General features: G+C 38.2%; 1 protein-coding gene and 2 non-coding genes across 4 annotated transcripts in view; all 3 read left to right on the forward strand.

The window, feature by feature from the left end:
- The window catches only part of TET1 (tet methylcytosine dioxygenase 1), a 132,823-nt gene extending 116,743 nt beyond the window's left edge, over positions 1–16,080 (forward strand). For both annotated transcript variants that reach the window (XM_044239650.1, XM_044239649.1), the window contains 4 exons: positions 2,780–2,869; positions 4,823–4,960; positions 7,837–8,185; positions 14,448–16,080. In XM_044239650.1, coding sequence (XP_044095585.1) covers positions 2,780–2,869; positions 4,823–4,960; positions 7,837–8,185; positions 14,448–15,460 — 1,590 coding nt within the window. In that variant the 3' untranslated portion in view covers positions 15,461–16,080. The remainder of the gene's footprint in view (positions 1–2,779; positions 2,870–4,822; positions 4,961–7,836; positions 8,186–14,447) is intronic.
- LOC122901510 lies at positions 10,415–10,521 on the forward strand. Its single transcript, XR_006383524.1, has one exon. It is a non-coding gene; the product is annotated as a U6 spliceosomal RNA (small nuclear RNA).
- LOC122901513 lies at positions 13,397–13,503 on the forward strand. The gene has a single exon (XR_006383527.1). It is a non-coding gene; the product is annotated as a U6 spliceosomal RNA (small nuclear RNA).
- Positions 16,081–24,839: the final 8,759 nt, after the last annotated feature.

Raw genomic sequence — 24,839 nt, forward strand, 5'->3', positions numbered from 1 at the left:
AGTGCAGATTATAGGTTCGTTTTGGAGCCACTAGATGAGAGATTTCTATAAAATCCAAGTGGGAATGTCAGGTCAGTAATAAGAATCTGGGGACACCTGCGTGGCTCAGTAGGTAGAGTGCTGGACTCTTAGTTTCGGCTCAGGTCCTGATCTCATGGGTCTGGAAACTGAACCCCATGTTGGGCTCCACAATCAGTGGGGAGTCTGCTGGAAAAGTCTCTCTTCTGCCTCTTCCCCCCACCCATTCACGTTCTCTATCTCTCTCAAATAAATAAGTCTTAAATAAGAAAAAAGAGAAGAATCTAATACTTGTTTGATTTGTGGTCCAGATGTGGATATATGACCGTCCTAGGCATCAGGTATAGGAGGAGAAAAGCAGAGGAATGTACACTTGAGCCCCAGTAGATTGATATCTGATAAGAAGAAACCTCTATATCTGACACACACATTTGTTCTAATGAAACAATTAAAAAATCAAAATTTTTACATTGTTTAATGAGACTTAAATTTGTAAGATGATACCAGTGCTCAGCTATACAAGCTTTATTTTTTTTCTATGTGCTTACTGTATTTTAACATTTCTCTACTGTAAATGAGATATTTCATGATGACCAATTACTCAGTCTGACTTCTGATACCAGATGGTTCATAATCTCCTAGCAGTGAAACACAATTACCTACTCACCTAAATATTTCAGGTATTAGAAAATATAATCAAGGGGCGCCTGGGTGGCTCAGTGGGTTAAAGCCTCTGCCTTCGGCTCAGGTCATGATCCCAAGGTCCTGGGATCAAGCCCCACGTGGGGCTCTCTGCTCAGCAGGGAGCCTGCTTCCCTCTCTCTCTGTCTCTGCCTGCCTCTCTGCCTACTTGTGGCCTCTGTCTGTCAAATAAATAATCTTTTTTTTAAAAAAAGGGAAAAAGAAAACATAATCAAAATCTTTTCAGTAGGTACTTAAGTCACAATTATAAGTTTTCTTTAAATAAATGAAATAATTAATGGGTGAGTATAGCCAGGAAGTGTTTCTTGACTATATGAAACTGTATTTTTTTTTTTTAAGATTTTATTTATTTATTTGACAGAGAGAAATCACAAGTAGACGGAGAGGCAGGCAGAGAGAGAGAGAGGGAAGCAGGCTCCCCGCTGAGCAGAGAGCCCGATGTGGGACTCGATCCCAGGACCCTGAGATCATGACCTGAGCAGAAGGCAGCGGCTTAACCCACTGAGCCACCCAGGCGCCCCCTATATTAAACTGTATTAAGCAAATACGTAAGACAGATAAAAGGAACCCAGTAATCTGTATATAGACCTGATATACATAAATTTCTTTTTCAATGCAAGCATCAACCTAAATTATTAAGAAACCAAAAGGGTTATCACTGATCCTTTACAGTTGCCCAAATTGGGGTTTGTTAAGTGCACTCAAGGATTAACTTCCTATGTCTACACTGTGTGTGGCTTTGGTTTTATTAATAATCTGATGCATATTAGAAGTGAACTCATCCACATCAAGGTCTTACTTATGTTCTTGACATCCACTAAATCTCAAATAAAGCAGAAGTGTGGAACTTTCTTTTTTCTTTTTTTTTTTAAGATTTTTTATTTATTTATTTGACAGAGAGAGATCACAAGTAGACAGAGAGGCAGGCAGAGAGAGAGAGGGAAGCAGGCTCCCTGCTGAGCAGAGAGCCCGATGCAGGACTCGATCCCAGGACCCTGAGATCATGACCTGAGCCGAAGGCAGCGGCTTAACCCACTGAGCCACCCAGGCGCCCCAAAGTGTGGAACTTTCTTAAGTCTCTTCTTCATCCTTACTCTCAATTCCCCTTCGATAGTCTTCCTTTAGATGTGACTGATCACTTCTCAGTTTGATTTAGTATATAGTCCTCTCTCAAAAATTATCACAGTGGTCTTTCAACTATTGTTTCCAAAGCCTACCTTTTCTGCTGCATATGTTATACTATCTTCAATGATTTTTTTTTTTTTTTTTTAGATTTTATTTATCTAGTTTAGAGAAGGAAACAGAGAGCATGAGTAGGGTAGGGGAGAGTATCAAACTTTCTTAGCTCTAAGATTGGATCCCAACTTGGGGCTCAAACTCACAACCTTGAGATCATGACCTGACCTGAAACTTCAGTGACATTTTGAATAGAGACATTTGTCATGCCTGTTCTCCTTGGGAAAAAAAGTCTTCCATGTTTCTACTATCAGTAGCAATCCAGACTCTTTTCATGGTGTCCCACTGTGTCTTCCTCAGTTTGTGGCCATTATAATGTGAAAAAGAAGCCATTAGTTTTAGACAACCAGTTGCCCACTTACCGATATTTGAAGCTGTCAGCACAGGACCTTATTCGTAGTATGTGCCTTATGTTTGTTGTTACAGAAACTTTGGTTATACAGACTTGTTGCACTGTGTCAACATCTCCTCTTGCCGCTAGGAACCCTGTCTTGATTTACTCCAGGTGCCAGTACAACTGAATAAATACAACGTGGGGTGGGTTCTTCTCTTTAGCAACATGAGCACTTTTCCTCTAATACCATTTAGATTTCTAACTACTTATAACATAGAACTTGAATTTCAAAAACTAAATTAAAGCATAACAATGACCAGTAGTTCAGGTTTTTTAAGAAACAACAATGTGATTTTCTGTGATCGCTCTTTTACTAGGGTAAGTATGAGTCTTACGTCAACTGCACATTGGCAATGATTGATGATTCATTTTCATACCTAAGACTCATGTCATTATGAAACAACTTTCATGGACTGTCTTTTCCTGTAGGAGAAAAACCTTGAAGATAATTTACAGAGTTTGGCTACACGATTAGCTCCAATTTATAAGCAGTATGCTCCTGTTGCTTATCAAAACCAGGTATGTTTGGGGACCGTGTATGCAGTGCTCTTAAATGTGGTTGAAATTTCTATATAAGCCATATAGGAAATGGCTTCATAGAAAAGCTTCAGATTTGAACTTGAGTGTCTATCTATTTTTACAGAACAGCTTAAAAATGATCCAGCCTGGATCTGGCTGGCTGGCTAGTGGGTAGAGCATGTGATGTGACTCTTGACCTCAGAGTCATGACTTGGAGGCCAATGTTGGGTGTTGATATTACTTCAAAAATATTTTTTTTAACGAGTAAAATAACTATCTAGCCTGTTTTTAAAAGACTTCCTGTTATGACAATTGAATTAAAATTGCAGAGTAACAGAATTAATTCTAGAAATATAATTTCTAAAACAGGAATGCATGATTGGTTCAGTGCAAGAAAATCAGTGTAGTATACTAACTACATTAATAGAACAGATGACAAAAACCACATGTTCGGGATAGAACACATTTAACAAAACCCAACACCTTCATGATAAAAGTAGTTAACAAAATAGCAATAGAAAGGAATTGCCTTGGCCTAATAAAGGATATCTATAAAAACCCACGGATAATATCGTAATTACCAAAAAAGGACTAAAAATTTTTTTGCTTAATATCTGGAACAAGACAGTATCTACTCGCCATTTCTTTTAACATTTTGCAAGAGATTCTGTTAAAAACAAGTTGAAGAGGGGTGTCTGAGGGGCTCAGTCATTGAGCATCTGCCTTTGGCTCAGGTCATGATCCCTGCAGGATCCCACATAACAATGCAGGATCAAGCCTTACATGGGGCTCCCTGCCCTGCAGGAAGCCTGCTTCTCCCTCTTTTACTCCCCCTGCTTGTATTTCCCCCCTGCCCCCTCTCTGTCAAATAAATAAATAAGAACAAGTTGAACAAATTCAGAGTCAAAAAGGAGATAAAATGATCTCTAGTAGCCAATGGTATGAGCCTATGTGTGGAAACTACTGAGGAATACACATACACACACTCTCACTATTACTGCTAATAAATGAGTTTAGCAGGGTTTCAGGATATAAGATCAATATGCAAAGTCATTGTTTTTTCTATATACTAGCACTAGGCCATCCAAAAATAAAAATAAGGAAAAACCAGGTTGTCAAAATTTCTAAATTTCTGTGCTTCAAAGGACATCATCAAGAAAATAAATGAGGGGTGTGGGAAATGAGGAGATGATGGTTGGGGGTACAATCTCCCAGCCATAAGATAAATAATATTTGGGCATCTGTCGCACAGTGTGGGGACTATGATTTACAGAACCATATCATAAACTTAGAAATTTTTAAGAGATCTTAAGTGTTACCACGACATACACAACATAATCCTTACTTTGTAAACGGATTGAAATACTACCTAACCTCATTGTGGGCAGTCGTTTTGGAAGACATATATGTATGCAGTCATCACAAGTAGAAAATTAGTGTTAATGATCTTTTCATTTTAGACATAACCAGAAATCTAGATTTCTTAGATCTTTATTTCTGTTATCATGAATAACATGCTCTCTGTTAATTGCTAACCTTTGGTTTTAACGAGAGTTATAAATTTAATTTCTATATTGACTCATGAACATACGTATATAAGTTTACCTACTTTTCATAGACACTGAAACATCACATGTGCTTCATGCACTATAGTAGTCTCTGTTCCTCCTGGGATAATTTAGGCTTACTCTGTTCACATATGCATCTCTAACGGGTGCTGTCGTCAGCCTGCCATCAGTCACAGCCAGTCATTGTCATTTCACCTGATGTCCTTCCATACTCTTCCTCCTGAATGTTACTGAACTGCCCATCTATTTTATCACACTACAGTCAAAAATCTCTGACTTAAAACATAGAATTAGTTTAGATACATGGTCAGGAAGTGATTTTTACTCTTTACTAACGGTGATTCTTTCTGGCTGTTAAAACTGCGTCATACATTTCTCTTTTTAGGTAGAATACGAACACGTGGCCCGAGAATGTCGGCTTGGTAGCAAAGAAGGGCGTCCTTTCTCTGGAGTCACCGCTTGCCTCGACTTCTGTGCTCATCCTCATAGGGACATTCACAACATGAATAATGGAAGCACTGTGGTATGTACCTGGGTGGCTTTTGATCCTAGAAGGTCCATAGCTGTGTGCTTAGGCTGAGCTCCTGAAATAGGATGATTGTTAAAAATCCTGTTTTATGTTCTGCGCTACATACTGTGTAATATCAGTGCTATTAAGTTATTGTCGATGTACTTGCACAGAGTTACAGAACTGGCCTTAGATATTTTGTTGAAAGTCTTGGATCATTGTGGTGTGGTTGCTAGGAGGCAGGAGTACAATTCTGTGCCATCAAACTGGTAGGTAGGAAGTTTAACAACTTACCGTTTTTTGCCTTCTGTGCACTTCAGGGTTGTTGTGAAGGAACTATGCCAATCATATCATCTTTTTTGTGTGTGTTTGTTCTTAGTGCCAGTATATATGTGGAAAGTTACGTTAATATGCCAGCATTGGGGCGCCTGGGTGGCTCAGTGGGTTAAGCCACTGCCTTCGGCTCAGGTCATGATCTCAGGCTCCTGGGATGGAGTCCCGCATCGGGCTCTCTGCTCAGCAGGGAGCCTGCTTCCCTTTCTCTCTCTCTGCCTGCCTCTCCATCCACTTGTGATTTCTGTCAAATAAATAAATAAATAAATAAATCTTTTTTAAAAAAAGCCAGCATTGTCAGAAATATTTGCATTGAGCTGTGCAGAGTTAGGCTTACAAGACATGAAAAGAATTACATGTCCATAGCATGAAGTCGATCAAGAGATGTTTCAATTAGTTGAAAGACACTGGGGAGAATCATGCAATAGTCCTTTTGTAAGTGGAATGGATTTGCTTCCAGTAATTTTCTTCTCCCCTGGTAAAATATACCACTCTGTTTTTGCACTACACCAGTCTGTTTAGTTGGCTCAATACAAGGAAGATAGGCACAGGCTCCGGAGAAAGTAATCCATTTAATCCACCAAAAGGTACCCTTCCTTTGTTGTCTGGCCAATAAAGTCTAGGAATGATAGATTAAGGAGCCCCCCCCCCTTTTTTTTTTTCATTTTTCTTAATCTTTCTTCTCCACTCTTGTAGATTGTAGCGTTTGACCCATCAGTGTTATTTTCAGATGCTGAAATATTATAATCTGTCCGGGTGAATCTTTGCCAGAGTGTGGTTCATTGTCATTGCTTGGCTAGTACATTTTACCTGATTTGCTTCCTTACAGACTATCTGTGCTCAGGCTGAATTAGGTTCAGAATCAAACTAAATTTTGGTTCCACTTCTCTGGTGTTTCTCCTTGTGCATTACTCTGCTGCCTCTTCTCCACTGCTCTCGTTCATGCCGGGAGGCTCGTTCCCAGAATCTGACAGAACTCCAAATTTCCCCATCTCTGAAAGCCTAAATTCTTCAAATGAGGCTGCAGTTCCCTTTTCACCCTCCCTGCTGCCTCCGTCCTTCTAATTATGCTCCTCATATCTACTCCTTGTCGCTTTCTTAGTCCCACTGCGAACAAATAAACTGATTAAAATAAACATTTATTGGTGGAAGAGTCTACTTTTTAACACAGTTACTTTAAAATTACTGATAATACCCAAGGTAATTCAGTATTTCAAGTCTCGCTGGTAAATGTGATTATAAATATTGAGAAAATATCGTGATTTTTAAAACTTTATCTTACTTTCCCGTCTATATTCATCAAGTCTATTGACCTTACAATCAGGCAGTTTTATTTCTTCTAGCATCATAGAAAGAGCCCTTAGCTCTAGGAGAAATGTTTTTAATAAAAATAATGAAACCATTGGATATATTTTTGTTGGCTCTTGAATGACCCTTGAAAATTAATTACCACTAAGATACTAATCTATGAAGAAAAATGTGAATATTAGGTATCAAGTCAGGAATTTTCTGTATGTAGTTCTGTAGTTTAATTCTCTACAATGAATAAAAATAACTTTTAAAGTCAGGAGGACTGAGGTAGGTTATATTTCAAGACAGAATTTTCTTCAGATGTCTCATTCACATGCAAAAGAAAGGCGGGTAACTTACTGGTATGTTACTAGCCAGAATAGAAGCAGCATGAAGCAGAAAGAGAAAATTTATAAAATGAAATGTTCAATTTTTTAAAACTATTCAAATTTTTTAAAATAAGTAATTTTTTAAAATAATAAAAAATCAAATTTAAAAATAAAGCTATTAGAATATAAGTCCTGCTGGAGAGAGGAATCTCTTGTACTCCTTTTATTTCATTAATATCTCTTCCATCCATTTAGTGAAGAGAAAAATCACCCTGACATGGGGGAAATGCAAGAAAAAAAAAATCTATATAATCTATAGATAAATTCCACTTATAAGCAGAAGTGAAGAAATCCTAAAGGAAAACAGCAAATTAGAAAATTCTTCATAATTAAACCCCCTCTACACAAAGAATGAGACATTATTTAAGAAATAGGGAAATACATAGGCTAAAATAATATCTTCTTAATACTTAATATTTTATATGAACGCTATGGACAGTCCAGTAGATATTCCCTAACTTAGGCAATGAAGTAAAATGGAATGTAACAAAAGGCCTAATGTTTAAAATATAGGAGTTTGGGGCTGCATGACTGGCCAGTTGGAATAGCATGTGACTTGACCTTGGTGTTGTGAGTTTGAGCCCCACACTGGGGCTAGAGTTTACTTAAAAAGTACTATGAAATGCATAAATTTATATAATACCATTGACTTATAAGATCAACTCAAAATTATACTGGTCTTCTTACAGTTGATAAATTCCTAGAATTGAAGCTTGTTGAGTGACTTAATATGTATGCTTTATCCAAAATCATTATACCAGCAGTAACCCACTGGAAAACAAAATGGGACTACAGACCCTTTTGACAATGGCAACAGTTAGAAGGTAGAAATGACTGTGATGAATGTGCAGGACCTATTTCATGTTTTCTTTCTGTCAGGTTTGTACTTTAACAAGAGAAGATAACCGCTCCTTGGGGGTTATCCCTCAGGATGAGCAACTCCACGTTCTACCGCTCTACAAACTCTCAGACACAGATGAGTTTGGCTCTAGCGAAGGAATGGAAGCCAAGATCCAGTCTGGAGCCATTGAGGTGCTTGCCCCCCGCCGTAAAAAAAGAACACGTTTTACCCAGCCAGTTCCTCGTTCTGGGAAGAAGAGGGCAGCAATGATGACAGAAGTTCTCGCACATAAAATAAGAGCTGTGGAGAAGAAATTCATTCCTCGGATCAAGCGCAAGAATCACGGGACAACAAACAGTAGCAAGGCTTCATCGCTGCCGCTTTTAGGTGAGGCCTGTGGATGCTCCTTAGTTTCTGTGCACAACTCCCATTGGCCAGAGGGTTGGGACTTGCCTTTGCACTTCATTTCCTCTCTCTTTATCTTTGCCGCTCTCCTAGGCATGAGGCATTCTGGGGAAAAAAGAAAGAAAGAAAAAAAGAACCCAACCTAGGATCAGATATCAGTTCAGTTAGATAGTTATTTTTAAGTCTCTTTGGTTTTTAATACAGGTTGTTTCAGAGTTTAAAATAAGATCCTGACTACTTTCACATACGCAATTTCTCTGTACTGGCCAAAACTCAGAGTCAACAAGAAAGTGGCCCCTCCTTATTTCTTGGTATTTTTTCTAGTTATGGTGTTTGTTTTGTTTTGTTTTAAAAAACATGTTTCTATTATATGTTCCCCATCTGTTTGGAAGCCTTACTCCTCCTTCTTGGCATATGTGATCGCTTCCCTGAAGTCTTCCTCAGTGAAGTTTAGCATCAATTTAAGTAAGGCAGTCAGCAGGTATTACCGAGCACCCCTTTGTGTGGTTGGGGGTGTTGGGAATGTATCGGTGAAAGATTAGAGGGAGCGCTGTGCAAGCAAACCAGTTGAATATGTTTGTTAGAGAGTCATTTGCTGAGAATGAGGAATTAGAGTCAAGGCCTCAAAGCAATGAACATCATGAGTGAATTTTATTTGGAGAAATAGCATTCCAGGCAGAGTAAATGGCAGATGTAAAGGTCGGGAGGGAAGAATTTGCCTGGAACACTTGAGGCAAGCAAGGAGGCCAGTGTGGCTGACCCGGAGCAGGAAATGGGTAGAGCAGGAAATAGATCAGAGGGGCAAGAGAGTGTCTGAGCGGCTCATCTCAGGCTTCGTTGACTGCTGTTGAGGGAAAGGAATGTTATTGGATATCTCAGAATCTAGAAGGGCTGGAGCACCTGGCTGGTTTATTTGGTGGAGCATGTGACTCTCGATCTCAGGGTTTTCAGTTCAAGCCCACATTGGGTATAGAGATTACATAAAAATGAAATTTTTAAAAAAGGCAGAGAAGGACTATAACCTGACTGAAACCTAACATTCTGCTTACTGGGTTGAAACCAGAAAGCAGTAGGCAGAGAACAAACAGTAGGGTGATGGTATAGAGGCCATTCTAACAGCTCAGGAGAGAGGTGATGGAGCTTGGACCAGATTGGCTAATGAGAAGAACATGAGAAATGTCTGGTTCTGGATGTTTTCAAGGTAGAGTCAACAAGATGCCTTATAAATCTGGAATGTAGACAAAAAAAGAAGTGTATGTGTTTATCCTGGTGTTGGTCTGAAGGACTTGGAAAGATGGGGAAATCACCGAAGGTCATGAGAAAAGGGGAGAAAGGGATAGATTTGGAAAGATACAGAGGGAAATCAGAAGCTCACTTTTGGACATGTCAATTTCTTTCTTTCTTTTTTTTTTTTTAAGATTTTATTTGACAGAGATCACAAGTAGGCAGAGAGGCAGGCAGAGTGAAAGCGGGGAGGCAGGCTCCCTGCCCCGATGCAGGGCTCGATCCTAGGACCCTGGGATCATGACCTGAGCCGAAGGCAGAGGCTCAACCCACTGAGCCACCCAAGCGCCCCTACATTTTTAATACAGAATAATTCTTATTTCATCTATATCCTTATCCAGGCGCCACCCCTTCGAAATTTTTGATAACAAATTGCAGAAGTCGGGACACCTGGTGGCTCAGTTGGTTAAGCAGCTGTCTTTGGCTCGGGTCATGATCCCAGCATCCTGGGATCAAGTCCTGCGTCAGGCTTTCTTGCTCAGCGGGAAGCCTGCTTGCTTCTCTCTCTGCCTCTGTCTGCCACTCTGCCTGCTTGTGCTCTCTTTGACAAATAAATTAAGGGAAAAAAATCTTTAAACAAATTGCAGAATTCTCATCATATTATCAATGACCTCATCAGTATGTGTCACTAAAAGATAAGGAATGATAAGAACCACAATACCCAAAACAAATCAAATAATGCCTTAATACCAATCAGTGCTCACACTGCTCCATCTGTCTCCTAAATGATTCTTCTTTGACATTTGGTATGTTTAAATCAGTATCCAAACAAGGTCACACATTACAGTTTGTTGGTATGTCTCCTATACCTTTTTTCACTTAAAGCTTGGTTTTCCTATTTTTCCTTCTTTTTTCTTTTTTACTTATATCAGAAACCATTATCCTATGGAGACAAATTCAGCTTCAGTTTTAAAAACTCTTAACTATTTGCTCACTTCAGCAGCACATATACTAAAATTGGAACAATACAGAGAAGATTAACATGGCCCCTGTGAAAGGATGACATGCAAATTCATGAAGCATTCCTTAAAATAAATAAGTAAATTTAAAAAAATAATAAAAACACTTAACTATGGGGACACCTAGCTGGCTCAGTAGATAGAGCAAATGACTCGATCTTGGACAAGATGGCGAGTGGAACCCCATGTTGGGTGTAGAGCTCACCAAAGCAAAAACAACAAACCAGAAAACAAAAAAACAATTGCTGTGGCATGGACACTGGCTCATTTCTACACTCTATTTTTGTTGTTGTTGTTTTGTTTTGTTTTTTGTTTTAAATTTAAAAAAAAAAAAATTTAAAGATTATTTATTTATTTGACAGGGAGAGATCACAAGTAGGCAGAGAGGCAGGCAGAGAGAGAGGGGGAAGCAGGCTCCCTGCTGAGCAGAAGCCTGATGTGGGGCTCCATCCCAGGACCCCGGGATCATGACTTGAGCCGAAGGCAGAGGCTTAACCCACTAAACCACCCAGGTGCCCCTACACTCTTGTTTTTTTACATCAGGAAACACAGTATCTGATGGTATCTCTTTTTGTGATGTTAAAGCAGATTCATGGTACAGGGGTTGTCAACATGATTCACTGATTATAATGTTCCCTAGGAGCTTTTTACCTGATGGTTTTAGAAACACTTACTATAATGTTCTATATTCTTTATTCCATCAGGAGTAACACAGTCTACAGTTCTTTATCCATTTGTTAGGCGATCTTTTAAAAAGAAACACTGTCTTTACCAAGAACTTATTAATTCTGAGGTACGGGTCATATTGAGAAATTAGAATAAGTGCTTCCAATTTGACTTTACTCTCCACTTTTCAGAATACAAGTTAATTTCTAGGCATCTTCCAGTGTGTTCAGTTTCTTTTTCATTTAGTATCATTTTGATCTCGTGTTGTGGTTTTTTTTGTTATTTTATTGGCAGTATTTATAGTTCATTATTATTTATAATTTATATTTCAGTGCACATTATATAGGGTTATTTTCCCCCCAATTAAATATGAAAATGCTTTTTAAAGTCCTCAAATTGAGGCGTGACTGGGCGCTCAGTTGTCTGCCTTCGGCTCAGGTCATGATCCCAGGGTCCTGGGATCGAGCCTCGTATCTGGCTCCCTGCTCAGTGGGAAGCCTGCTTCTCCCTCTCCCTCTCCCTCTCCCGCATCCACTGCTTGTGTTCCCTCTCTATCTCTCTCTGCCAAATTAATAAATAAAATCTTTAAAAAAAAACAAAAACAAAACAAAAACAAATAAACCCCAAAAGAAAAAAATCCTCAAATTGAAACCAAATATCCTTCAATTGTCCCATCTTTCATCAGTAGAAACCCATCATGCTGGCTTCTGAACTTTTTGTCATGACCCCAGTTGTTTTTGAGAGTTTCCTTAGCTTCTGTTCCGACAAGATGTTCCAGGCTCATCTGATATAATCCTGCCCAGTATATAAATTCAGCCATCTCTCCGGGGAGTCCAAAGAAAAAAAATACAGCTTGAATTTATACTGAAACTCCACATTAGAGTTACAGGGTATTCCTTAACCTTAGTTTTTATTGTTGTTGTTGTTCCTGCTGCAAGGAGAGTTGGCTTATTTTGCGTTTTGTAAGATGAGAGAAACGATGGTGCAGACATTTATATAATGCTAGGAAAGATTCAATAAATAGATAGTGATGAGGCAAGGCAGAGAGAATTAGCATTCCTTTTTGCTTGTTAGCTCCATTCACAAATACTTAGTTTGATTTATTTATAGTTTCCCGTGCCTAATTCCACGCTGCCTGTACACAGCATTCCTATCATTTTCATCTTGTCATTCCCTCAGAGTATCTTCACAAGCTGTGTTTTCAGTAACATATATCCTGTTAGTAGCCCTCTGCACAATATTTGGCTTATAGCCCCTTGTCCTTTTATAATCTTACCCATAAGAATTTTTTTTATCTTATTTTTTTAAGATTTTATTTATTGATTTATTTGAGAGAGAGAGGTAACAATTGAGAGCACGAGCAGCAGGGAAAGGGAGAAGCTCAGCTGGGAACCTGATGTGGGGCTTGATCCTGGGATCCTGGGATCACAACCTGAGCCAATGGCAGGCGCTTAACTGACTGAACCACCGAGGCACCCCAAAAGAGCTTTTAAAATAGATTTATCCATTTCAATAAAAGACTCCTTACTTTTTTAATTCTCCCTCCTCTAACCCAAATCCCCCAAGACTCATTACTCTTCCTCCCCATGATTTATGTTCTGTTGACAACTTCTATAATAGATGTAACCACAGATTTCTTAACGTGCCACCCCTTGGGTTCCATGTACAAGTTCTCTTAAAAAATGAGAATTGGCAGGGTGCCTGGGTTGCGCAGTCGGTTAAGCTTCTGACTCTTGATTTTAGCTCAGGTCATGATCTCAGCATTGTGAGATTAAGCCATGCATCAGGCTTCTCACTGGGACTCGAGCCTACTTAAGATTCTTTCTCCCTTTGCCACCTCTCTGCAACCCCCTAAAAAAAGAGAGAGAGAGGGGCACCTGGGTGGCTCAGTGGGTTAAAGCCTCTGCCTTCGGCTCAGGTCATGATCCCAGGGTCCTGGGGTGGAGCCCCGCATCCAGCTCTCTGCTCAGCAGGGAGCCTGCTTCCTCCTCTCTCTCTGCCTGTCTCTCTGCCTACTTGTGATCGCTCTCTGTTAAATAAATAAAATCTTTAAAAAGAGAGAGAGAGAGAGAACTGAGGCACTTGGCTGGCTCAGTTAGTGGAGCATGAGACTCCATCTCAGAGTTGAAAACACACAATGGGATTTTCTGCTCAGCAGGGAGCCTGCTTCTCCCTCCCCCTTTGCCTGCCTCTCTGCCTACTTGTGATTTCTCTCTCTCTCTATCAAATAAATAAAGTCTTTAAAAAAAAAAAGTAAAATAAAATAAAAGTGAGAATTATCTTGGTGCTGGCTTAAGCAGCACATATACTGAAAGTGGGACAACACAGAGAAGATTAGCATGGCCCCTGTACAAGGATGACCTACAAATTCGTGAAGTGTTCCATGATGTATTTTATTTACTTTTTTAAAATTTTATTTACTTTTTTAAGCTTTTCATGTTTAAAAAGAGAGAAATAATTATCCTGTCTCCAGGTTGTATTGCGTTATGTTAATTTCAGGGGTATAATATATTACATGTGTTTGCTATTATATTGTTAATTACTTTAAAACAGGGCCACATTTTCTATTTCTGGTCCTAAAGTCTGCTGCTTTTGCTCGAGCAGAAATTTTTTAGACCCTCAAAACAGGAAGAATGTCCTCAAGAAAATGTTTCCATTTGATATGAGGTTTGTGTGGTTATGTTTGAACAGATTACCCACAAAGGCCGATGTGGTAATAAAGATCTTCCTAATCAGTGAGAAAGAAACAAGGCTTACATGCACCTGGTCTTGAGGGCCACAAATCACTTACTTCCCCTAAAATTTCTTAACGTGACTTCCCGTTGCCTAATAATTGAGTTTGCCAGTTACGCTGTTTTCTCGATAACTATTACTTTATTTTTACTTTTTTGAAAGTGAGATCATGCGATATATAAAGTGTATCTAAATATCTCTTTGGGTAGAACTACTGCTCTAGGTCATCATGTTATCCCCTGCATTGTATTCCAATGTATGATTTTAACATTTAACTTCATCGCCAACTAGGTCATTTCTAATCTCTTACTGTTTCAAACAGTGGACATCCTCTGGCTAAATCTTTGTGCTTACTTATATTATTTGCAAGGGGAAGAATTCTTGAAGGAAAATTGTTGGGTGAAAAAGCATACCAGACGACGTGCAATTTTTAATGCCTGCTTGTGTGTTTGACTTAAAGGCAAGAGAACAAAACTGGCCGACATTGCCATCACCGATGTTTTGTTACATTATCCTTTGTATTTCTCTTTAAAATACTTAAAGACAGTTCCCAAAAGTAGTTTGTACTTATCTTCGCATTTGGTGTCCTTTTCTCTGTTTAGGGAATAAAACCGAAGCCTTGCAACTTGAAATAAAAAGTGAAACTGAACCCCATTTTATCTTCAAAGGTTCGGACAACACTAAAACCTACTCATTGACCCCATCCATTCCTCACCCATTGAAAGAGGCAAACATACCTCCAGGTTTCTCCTGGTCCCCTAAGACGGCGTCAGCCACCCCAGCTCCTTGTAAGAGGGATGCGTCCGTTCCCTACGGGTTTTCAGAAAGAAGTAGCAATCCCCACTGCACGGTGCCTTCTGCGAGACACAGCGGTGCTAATGCAGCTGCAGGGGAATGCACTGGAATTGCACAGCCTGGCGAGGTGGTTTCTCTGCCTACGCTGCCCGCTCCCGTGGCAGACACCCCGGTTTATTCTGAGCCGCCCACTGGTCCGTCTGAACAGCCACCTTCCAGTCACCCGAGCCAGCAGCCCCCCTGCACCACCTGCCCCCATGACCTGGCGTCCTCTCTGGTGGAAGACGACGAGCAGCATTCTGATGCCGACGAGCCTCTGTCTGACGACCCCCTGTCCGACGACCCCCTGTCCCCCGCGGAGGAGAAGCTGCCCCACATCGATGAGTATTGGTCAGACAGCGAGCACATCTTCCTGGACGCCAACATCGGTGGGGTCGCCATAGCGCCTGCCCACGGCTCGGTTCTGATCGAGTGTGCGCGGCGGGAGCTTCACGCCACCACGCCCGTCGAGCACCCGAACCGGAACCACCCCACTCGCCTCTCCCTCGTTTTCTACCAGCACAAAAACCTGAATAAGCCCCAACACGGTTTTGAACTAAACAAAATTAAGTTTGAGGCGAAAGAAGCTAAGAATAAGAAAATGAAGGCCTCAGAGCAGAAAGACCAGGCAGCTAGTGAGGGTCCCGAACTGTCCCCTGAAGTTAATGAATTGAACCAAATTCCTTCTCATAAAGCGTTAACATTAACCCATGACAATATTGTCACCGTGTCCCCTTATGCTCTCACACATGTTGCAGGACCCTATAACCATTGGGTCTGAAGGCTTTTCTCCCCTTCTTAATGCCTTTGCTAGTGCAGTGTATTTTTTCAAGGTGCTGTTAAAAGAAAGTCATGTTGTCGTTTACGTATCTTCATCTCACCCATTTGAAGGCGGAGGTAAAAAAAAACAAAACAAAAAAACAAAAATGGGGTGGGTATTTCTTAACTGTGACTATATTTTGACAATTGGTAGAAGGTGCACATTTTAAGCAAAAATAAAAGTTTTATAGTTTTAAATACATACAGAAATGTTTTGGTTAGGCGTTAACCTTGATAGAATCACTCAGTTTGGTGCTTTAAATTAAGTCTGTTTACTATGAAACAAGAGTCATTTTTAGAGGATTTTAACAGGTTCATGTGCTATGACGTAAAATCAAGACACAGTGTTAACTCTACACAGCTCCTGGTGCTTACCCACATCAACAGTTAAAAATAAGCTGCATTATTATTTCATGGTGCCATCGTTCCAACATCTTCCAATCATTGCTAGAATATCGGCATATTCCTTTGAAATAAACCAATGAAATGTTTTCTCTCTCAAAATCTCTCTCCTGTATAAAGTAATTCATTATTGTTAATAATGGTTGGAGGCTGTTCATAAATTGTAAATATATATTTTAAAAGCACTTTCTATTTTTAAAAGTAACTTGAAATAGTATAGTATAAGAATCTTATTGTCTATTGTTTGTGCATATTTGCATACAAGAGAAATCATTTATTCTTGCTGTGTAGAGTTCCATCTTGTTAACTGCAATATGTATTCTAATCATGTATATGGTTTTTTTTAATGTGTCCTTTCTCATGCAAATATTAGCTACTTATATAAAATAGTTAGAACATGCAAAAATCGTTAATTTTCTCTAAAATTGGGATTAGGAAGCATATCACCAATATCGATTAACATTTTATTTGGAACTAAGTAAGTGTGGTCTCTTCTGATTTATCAAGCAACAGTGGCCCTAATTTCACTTTCACCCCAGCTTTCTCAAAATACTCATGAAAGGTTTTTCCAAAAGGAGATGGGACATCGTAGGATTCAGAAGAGTCAAATGCTTCTAAAGTTTCAAGGTGATAAAATATAAAAATTAAGTAGCAAGAACCCGACCCATTCCAAATTGCCTTATTTGTTTTGGTACAGAATAAGAATAAAATTCCCATAGAAATCTTGTGAAAACAAATCCCCTATTGTTGTCACACATCCACACATCCCAGACAGTAGGAGTGGTAATCTAAGTATGGTATTGCCCATTAAGAGCTAATCCAAAGTAGTTTATCTAAGCATATTAGTATTAGGGAAATAAAAACTCATCTTCTCTGATACTTGCCTGTGTTCTAGGTAACAGGAAAATAGGCATTCCATTTAAGTTAGCCCTCCCGTATTTTTTCCCATTACTTATTGGCTCATTTTATAGCAAAACAAAAGGAATTTCCCAAACAAAATGTTTAGAGCAAGAAATTTCAGTGAAATACTTGATTCTATTTAAAATGCAGAGGTGCTATAACATTCAAAGTGTCAGATACCTTGGGAGTGTGGAAAACCTAAATAATGGTGCTTCTCCCTTGGGAATGCCATAGGAAGCCCACAACTGCTAACACTCAACAATTTTGGTGCAAAAGCAAACAGTTCCAGCAAGCTCTAAAGAAAAACTCATTGTAACTTATATTAAAATAATATATGGTGCAAAGTATCAGTTTCAAGCTTTTGACTAGTCCAACTAAAGGAATATGAAGGGATTGTATATAACAAATACCATTGGTAGACCATCATCTTGTACAAGTAGATCTCTGCTTCTTGAATATGTAAAATAGGGTGATTCATTGACTTGTTTTAGTATTTTGTGTGCCTTAGATTTGCGTTTTAAAACATGTATATTTTTGTGAGCCTAAGGTTTCTTATACATATAAGTATATAAATAAGTGATTGTTTATTATTTCAGCTGCTTTGATAAGATATCTACTAGTATTAGACTATCAGGAATACACCCTTGTGATATTTCGTTTTAGATATTAGACCTTAGCTCCCACTAGAAAGTCTCTCACCAGATTTAATGAATCAAGTTTTAAGACCCTTTATCCATCCACCCATCTTCCTTCCATTCAACACTTCCCGAATGTCTGCAGAATTTAAATATTAGCTTTGGTTTTTCTTTGAACTGCCACCCATGACACAGTATACGTGAAGAATTGAAATCCTAAAAGATGCTTTGGTCCATGCTTTTCAAAGAAACAACAAATTTCCTTCAAAAGAATCCATTGTTGGCGGGGCGGCGGGGGTTGGGGGGTGCCTGGCAGGCTCAGTTGGTAGAGCATGTGACCCTTAATCTCAGGGTCGTGAGTTTGAGCCCCACATTGGGCACGGAATCTATTTAAAACTGAAAACACAAAAAGAACAAAAACATCCATTGTAATATATCTGCAGCAGTTCAAGTCAGTGTCACTAATTTTGAGGTTTCTTAACAACTGAACTTGAAGTGGCAGTGTTACTTAGAGGAATCCTGGGAGTTGTGAATTTTGGCTGCAGCTGCCCAAAGCCAGTACATGAAAATGTACCTTTTCAACTAAAATGTTTCCATTCCATTATTATGATTAACACCATCAATGTCCTGCCTCAACTGATAACCCCATGGTGGGAACCACATATGATTCCTACTTTGTTGGACCTACTTCATATATTAACAGTTCACCATCCCATTGTCTGCCCTGTGATTTTTTTTTCTTTTTAAAAGCTCATGCTTATTCAGTGTTCTCCAGCATTGTGATTGTATGCTAGTGACACTGCTTTTAAGAAGCAAGGAAATAAATTTGTTGAAATGACATTTTCACCAGAAAACTGGTCATCTAACATTATTTCTATACCTTCTATTATGTTTATCTATAGCAATCACCTTTTGTATTACCTGCTTTATACTACTCAAAATGAGTTTTTCAATATTCTGCCTTTGTTCATGGTATGATAATTAGTTGATAAGTGACCCCCCAAGTTAACCCAACTGTCCATAATATGTTACAAACTTCCTAATTTCAATGAACTGCCTATTTTAGAAACCCACAAAATAAGCACGCTGCCCTTCAAAATCCCATTTCTAATGGCTCACAGAGCATGGTTGAAAAAAAATTTTTCTTCTGCTTATCAGCCTCACCTACATCTTTCCAGTTCATCCACAAAGTACCGAACACATCATGTCATAGACCTAATTGAAATATATTACTGGAAAGTGAGGCTAGCTGAAAATGTATAGCTGTAGGTAAATTTTTGCAACACATTAGCAAAATGTTTGCAGCTTAACCTTCCAACATCTTTGTTATGCAATCTGCATGTGGGTGAAATAATTTGTTAAATATAGAACTTCAGCTAGATGAGATCCATAAGCAATTAGTTAAGACATAACCCCAATACATACTTAATTGAATGCATACCCTTGTATAAATGAGATACCAGTTCATACCAAGTAACCTACTTTCTAATATTACTACTTCAGTGGACTCAGCTAATTATCCTTTATTCCACAATAGCATGTATGAAAATAACCCTAAACTACTTAAGTTTACTCTTTGAAACAAATTCGATTGAGATTTTTTTTACCTGGGACAAAGTTTTGACATTGCATGACAACTTCCACCAATAGCGGGCACAGGATTTCCTTCAAATGTACCTAGTAAATCAGTAGCTGTCATACGACTTTTTAATAATATATAGCTACCTTCTATTTCACAACTTCTTGATGCATGGAAATTTCTTTTTTGTCTAGAGTTAGTACAACTGTGAATTTTGGTCTTCTGTAAAAATTTATGATGAGAATTGTGAAATAATATGGTAGTGGCCTCTCACACCTTAGAAGTCACACAGTTCAATCACTGGGGCTCAGAGAGCAGTTGTTAATGTCAGTGTGTACTTATGTTTATAATGAGAGTTGAAACTATCAAGTGTAGGCCATTTTGTGTTTTGGAGAACTGGAGGAAACAAACTTGATTTGCTCACCCAGAGAGTATCTTATCACTGGGAAATAACCTGATTGTGGTACAAGTAAAAAATCAAAATGGCTTTTTATTTTTTCTGTTGGGTTTTGTTTTTTTCTGAGAGATTCAGGAAAACAAGACAAATGAAATTGAATCAAGATTCCCCTGCCTGCAGAGTTTCGTGGGCCTTGTGTGGGAAATCTAGCTGACTTTTACCTATGACGCTGTCCTGTTAACTCATCCAACAAAATGTGGCAATAGTCTTATTTGCGATTTCAATAAAGAAATATCAAGTACTTATATAGTACAGGCTTTTATTTCCCCTGATACAAGTATTAGGCATATACAAGGAGTTAGAAAAAGTGAGTGGTTGAAAGAATTGGGGGAAAATACCAATTGTATATATTACCTATGGTTGTACAGTCTATTCCCACCTCTTGACAAGTTGGCCTCACAATGAAGTCTAATTCACTTTGATGTGATTGTCTACGTGTATTAGAATACTGTTTTACTGTGCACCGCTCCGAAACTTGCCCAGAAGTGTATTGAACTTGTAACTTCAACATCAACAGTAAGGCACCCTCAACCAGGTGATAGAATGAGTGCCCTGATTCCTAAAGAGTCTGGATTTACCCAGATAGAATTGTGCTTGGCATTGCGCTTTCATCTAATAGATTTAGAGAATGTGGCCATTCATGGCTCTGGAATGCGAGCCAGAGAATCAGCGTGTCAGAAGCTAAATTTGTGCATTTTCTTAGAGTGTATTGAGATTTATTGGCTTTTTCCCCTTTTCTCATTTATAAAATAGAGTCTGAGTTACTCTGTTCATTTTGGAGATGATAAAATTGGCTTTTATGCAGGAAGACATCCCTCTTTTTGTCCACATTGAACTCTAGAAACTTGAATTCTCTGCATTCCAATATCTCTGGATGTCTGTTTCAGTCCCTGTTCTTTCTGCGCACCCAATCAAATACCATTGTTAACTTCAAAAGGCATAAATTTTATTCCTTCGAGTAATGCAAAGGTTTTCCTTACTTGGCCACTTATAATGTTCACTTCTCCTTTAAGGGCCCCACAATGTGTTTCTCTATTGATAGTATGCAGTATTTAATTTTTCTGGCTTTAGAAGTACAATACTCATCTCTGCATTGTTGGCTATAGTTTTCCGATCCCTACTGTGATATCCATGATCTGCATGGGTCACAAGTTTTTCTTGTTTCTTCATGTCCCCTATAATTAAAGCAAAACTTAGTCTAAGGTAGGAATGTTATTATCAGATGTTAAACACATTACCTGATTTAACTGATCTATGTTTGAATGCAACTTGGAAGCCCTTCTTAAAGAATATAAACCTAGTTTTCCTAAAAATAGAAATTTTGTCCCTAGCAGCTGTTAGGAAAGGCATTCTTTCCCTCTTGTCTTGTTCATCAGAAAAAAATATCACAGCTATCAGAAGCATGTTCACTTTTGGAGAAACAGTACTGAAGAGTAATTTTGTTTGTTCTTCATTTAGCTAAGTATAACCATCTTTGACCAGAATATCTGCTTGTTATTTTTCTTTTTTCATTTTACTGAAGCTATGATGTCACTCAGTGTACTTTTCTTTTTACAGTTTTTGATCCTTTCCTCTGATTTTCTTTAAATTAACACTCTGTTGCTTCCCCTCTCTGTTCTCCCTCCATTCCCCATGTCCCCTACGCAAATACATATGGCTCGTATTAAGAATAGCAGTGATCTTGGTCAAGTTGTCTTTTTCCTGTTTTCTAAAATCATGCTTCACAAATCCTTCATGGAATAATACCCAAAAGGATCATGATCTTTTATGTGGTCCTTTCCTGTTAGAGGCAAATTCAGTTTTTAGGAAGAGATAGTGGTCACAAGGCCCGGTTAGCATCCACTTCTCTTTAACAATCCCAACAATATTTGTTTTGTTTTGTTGGGTTTTAAATCCCAACAATGTCTGACTCTCAACATGTTTATTAGTGTTTTGAGTGTTTTGCAAAAACTTACATTAGAAGTTAAATGTTCTAGCACTATTTCTACATAGCTTTGTAATTTCTGTATGACGCATCATACTAATTATAAGTTGTCTGACCAGTGGCTTTGAATTAATGATGGGTCTGATTTATACAGTAGACAATATTTTCTTTTCACATGTTTTATCTCCCAGCCTGGTTTTGTGCATGGTATTTACTTCCCAGTTTAAATTTACCCCTTTGGAATTTGGGTTTTGGCAATAATGGGAACTATTCTGTAATCTGGGTGAGAAAGGTTAAAAAAGAATGAACTGAAAGTCATTTAAGGAATTCTTAAAGATGGGATAAATCAGTTATCAGGAGTCATGAGTGTAATAGGACGAAGTTCAGGGGCACAGAGGAGGGAAAATCGTGTTCCTGTCAGCAATCTGCAGGTTCACTCCACCAGCCCAACACCAAAACATACTTGAATAGCTCTTCTCCCCACCCCATGATAGTTTTATGTGAAAAATAGCAGCTCAAAATGAGAAACCATCGTGAATGCAAATATGGTAGTAAGAAAAATTATAATCCCTGTACTTTATATAATGTAGCTTATCAAACTGCTTTACTGTGTGTCCCTTTTTCTTCCCAACACTGAAGGTTGGACAGATGTCCAAATGTTCCCATCTTACTGGTGATGGGAACCTGCAGATTGGCAAGAAGAGCAAATGGCATGCTCCAAGTCATAGAGCAGGTCAACCCATCTGAGACCAAACCATTTTATAGCCGCAGACTGCTGAAGGCATATCTGCACCGTAAGCTATGACTTAGAGAGCGTTATTGAGTAGAAATTTTGTCAGATCTAATCTAAGAATAATGTAAAACCTACTTATTGTATGCAAAACATTCTTCTGAAGTATTTTGTTTCTACTATTTATTTAGCAGGTAGATTTTTTTTATGCATACTTTGGAAGGTCTCCCCAAATTCCCAAGACTTCTGCATTTTAGGATTGAAATTAATGAAGCTTTAGTTTTTCCCTGTAAATAAACTTTTCAATAAAGAATATCCCGGGCGCCTGGGTGGCTCAGTGGGTTAAGCCGCTGCCTTCGGCTCAGGTCATGATCTCGGGGTCCTGGGATCGAGTCCCACATCGGGCTCTCTGCTCAGCAGGGAGCCTGCTTCCTCTTCCTTCTCTCTCTACCTGCCTCTCTGCCTACTTGTAATCTCTCTCTGTCAAATAAATAAATAAAATCTTAAAAAAAAGAATATCCCTGTACTACTAAAACAAAGGGAAACCTCAATAATGTTGGTCTTAAAAATATTATTTTTAAAAAGACTGAGATCATCAACTCATAATCCAAGTTTAATGTATTTGTTACATTGAAATGCAGGTTTCTAGAAGGGAATGTGCTGGGTAAGCTGACCATTTTAGTTCCCAGGTGCTCATGGTAAAAATGTAGACTTGTTGGCATCTCAAAAAAATAGTATTGTCTCCACTTATTTAAATTTGTTTTGTTTTGTCTTTTGTTCCACTTTGTTTACACATACCTTTGCCCAGAGAGTTAAGAAAAATAATGAGATGTATTTGTAAAGTTTTTGGTAAGCGCTTTATAAATATAAAGAGGTGGGATACTTTATGCTGTTCCATCAGTACATTATGGGTTGCTAACGAAAAACCCAAACTTCCCTAAATAGTCAAATAAATCCACTTTTGGTGATTTGGTTCAGTAACTGCCCATCCTCACTAAGGCCTCTTTGTGATATTATAAAATGGCTGGCCACATAGGACTTTACAAAAACAGCTCTTAAAAACAAAACAAAACAAAAAAAGACTAAATATTTTTTATTAATAGGTATGTCTTTTTTTTAAAACTTCTATAACAGGTGCTTTAAGAGAAATATTTTTCCAGAAATGGTTTTATAGTAAAAAAGGGGGGGCAGCTTTTGCATTGTGATGTATGGGTGGATAGTCATCTTTGAGTTACTTTCTTAGTAAGTGAAGTGTTCCCTGAAGAGAAACTCCTAAAACTACTCCACAGAAAGAAAAGCATTAGCTTCTAGTTTTTTCATTTTCTCTTGTGTTATGTGGTGACCTACCAAGTGGATTCATGTGCATATCAATACTTTGGCTCAAAGAAGACTGAATGCTTTTCAATAGTGGGAGTAAAATACTCACAGAATCTTAATCATGGGGAAATAGAGCAGTACTGACTTTCCATAGACAATACCAATTTCACAAGTTAATATTCCTGTCTCTAGGTGACTTTGTCTCTCCTTAGGGTATATTTACTATTTATTTTGTACCTTTGATTTTTCGCTTTCGGGGATTATTTTTACCTATTGCAGTCCTACTGTATGAAATATCCCATATAAGGAAATAAGTTAGTAAGGAAAAGATTTTAAAACTCCCCCAAATCTGGTTTGGGTTCTTAATATATGGGAGAAACAGTTTAAAGAAAAAGCACTTCACCATGCAGAAGGGAAAGAGAATATCTTAATTATGATGATTTCAATTCAGGATCAACATACAGTGCTCTGCATACAAGGGAACACTTACTAGCAGTACTTGAAGACTTGTGAGTTGGAATTGCATGTTACTTGAAAGACCTAATTAAGCTAAATCTTGGTGCACAGCAGTTGTACATGATTTCATGTTTATGTAGCAAAATGCATTGAAATGTACTAGTATTGAAACATACATGTAAAGATAGTTGTGGAAATTGTCTATTATATTTTCCTTGTGTGTCTCATTTATTTAGAGCACAAAGTTTCTTTTTTTTAAGTGTTCTAACTGAATAAGGCTAAATGAATACTGTAATTGAAATTATATTTTAAATCTTTGTCATGAGTTTTTAAAAAAAATATTGCAAATTGTATCATTCCTGATTACACAGAACTTTGTGGGTGGTTTTAAATAAATTTTATACTTCTATTTTGCACCTGGTAGTCTAATTTTTCTTTCCTCTTCAAAAGAATATTTTAAAACTTTAATATCCAATAAAAATCACACATTTTTAACTATAAAGGACTATAAGATTTAATATTTAGAGATGTCCAATTGTGTGGGTTATGTTTAACATAAAATCAAGAGGACTACATTTATGGAATCCTTACTTTTTGTTTTGTTTTGGGGTTTTTTGTTTGTTTGTTTGTTTGCTTGCTTTGTTTTTTTAAGTAGGCTCCATGCCCAGCAGGGCTTAAACTTATGAACCTGAGATCGAGAATCGCATGTTCTACTGACTGAGCCAGCCAGGTTCCCCTATAGAATCCTTATTGTGTACCAAACACTTACATTTTATATAAACTATTTAACTTTCACAGTGATGCTATTCAGTAAGGACTCTGATTAACCCCATTTTACAGATTAATTCTGAAGCTTAAAAGTAGCTAAGATCATACCCCTAGTAGTTGGCAGAGCTTTAAGTCAATTTGGATTTAGACTGACTCATGCGCTCCCTTGGTTT

Source organism: Neovison vison, chromosome 2, assembly GCF_020171115.1.
Source record: "Neovison vison isolate M4711 chromosome 2, ASM_NN_V1, whole genome shotgun sequence".
NCBI classification, from domain to species: domain Eukaryota; kingdom Metazoa; phylum Chordata; class Mammalia; order Carnivora; family Mustelidae; genus Neogale; species Neogale vison.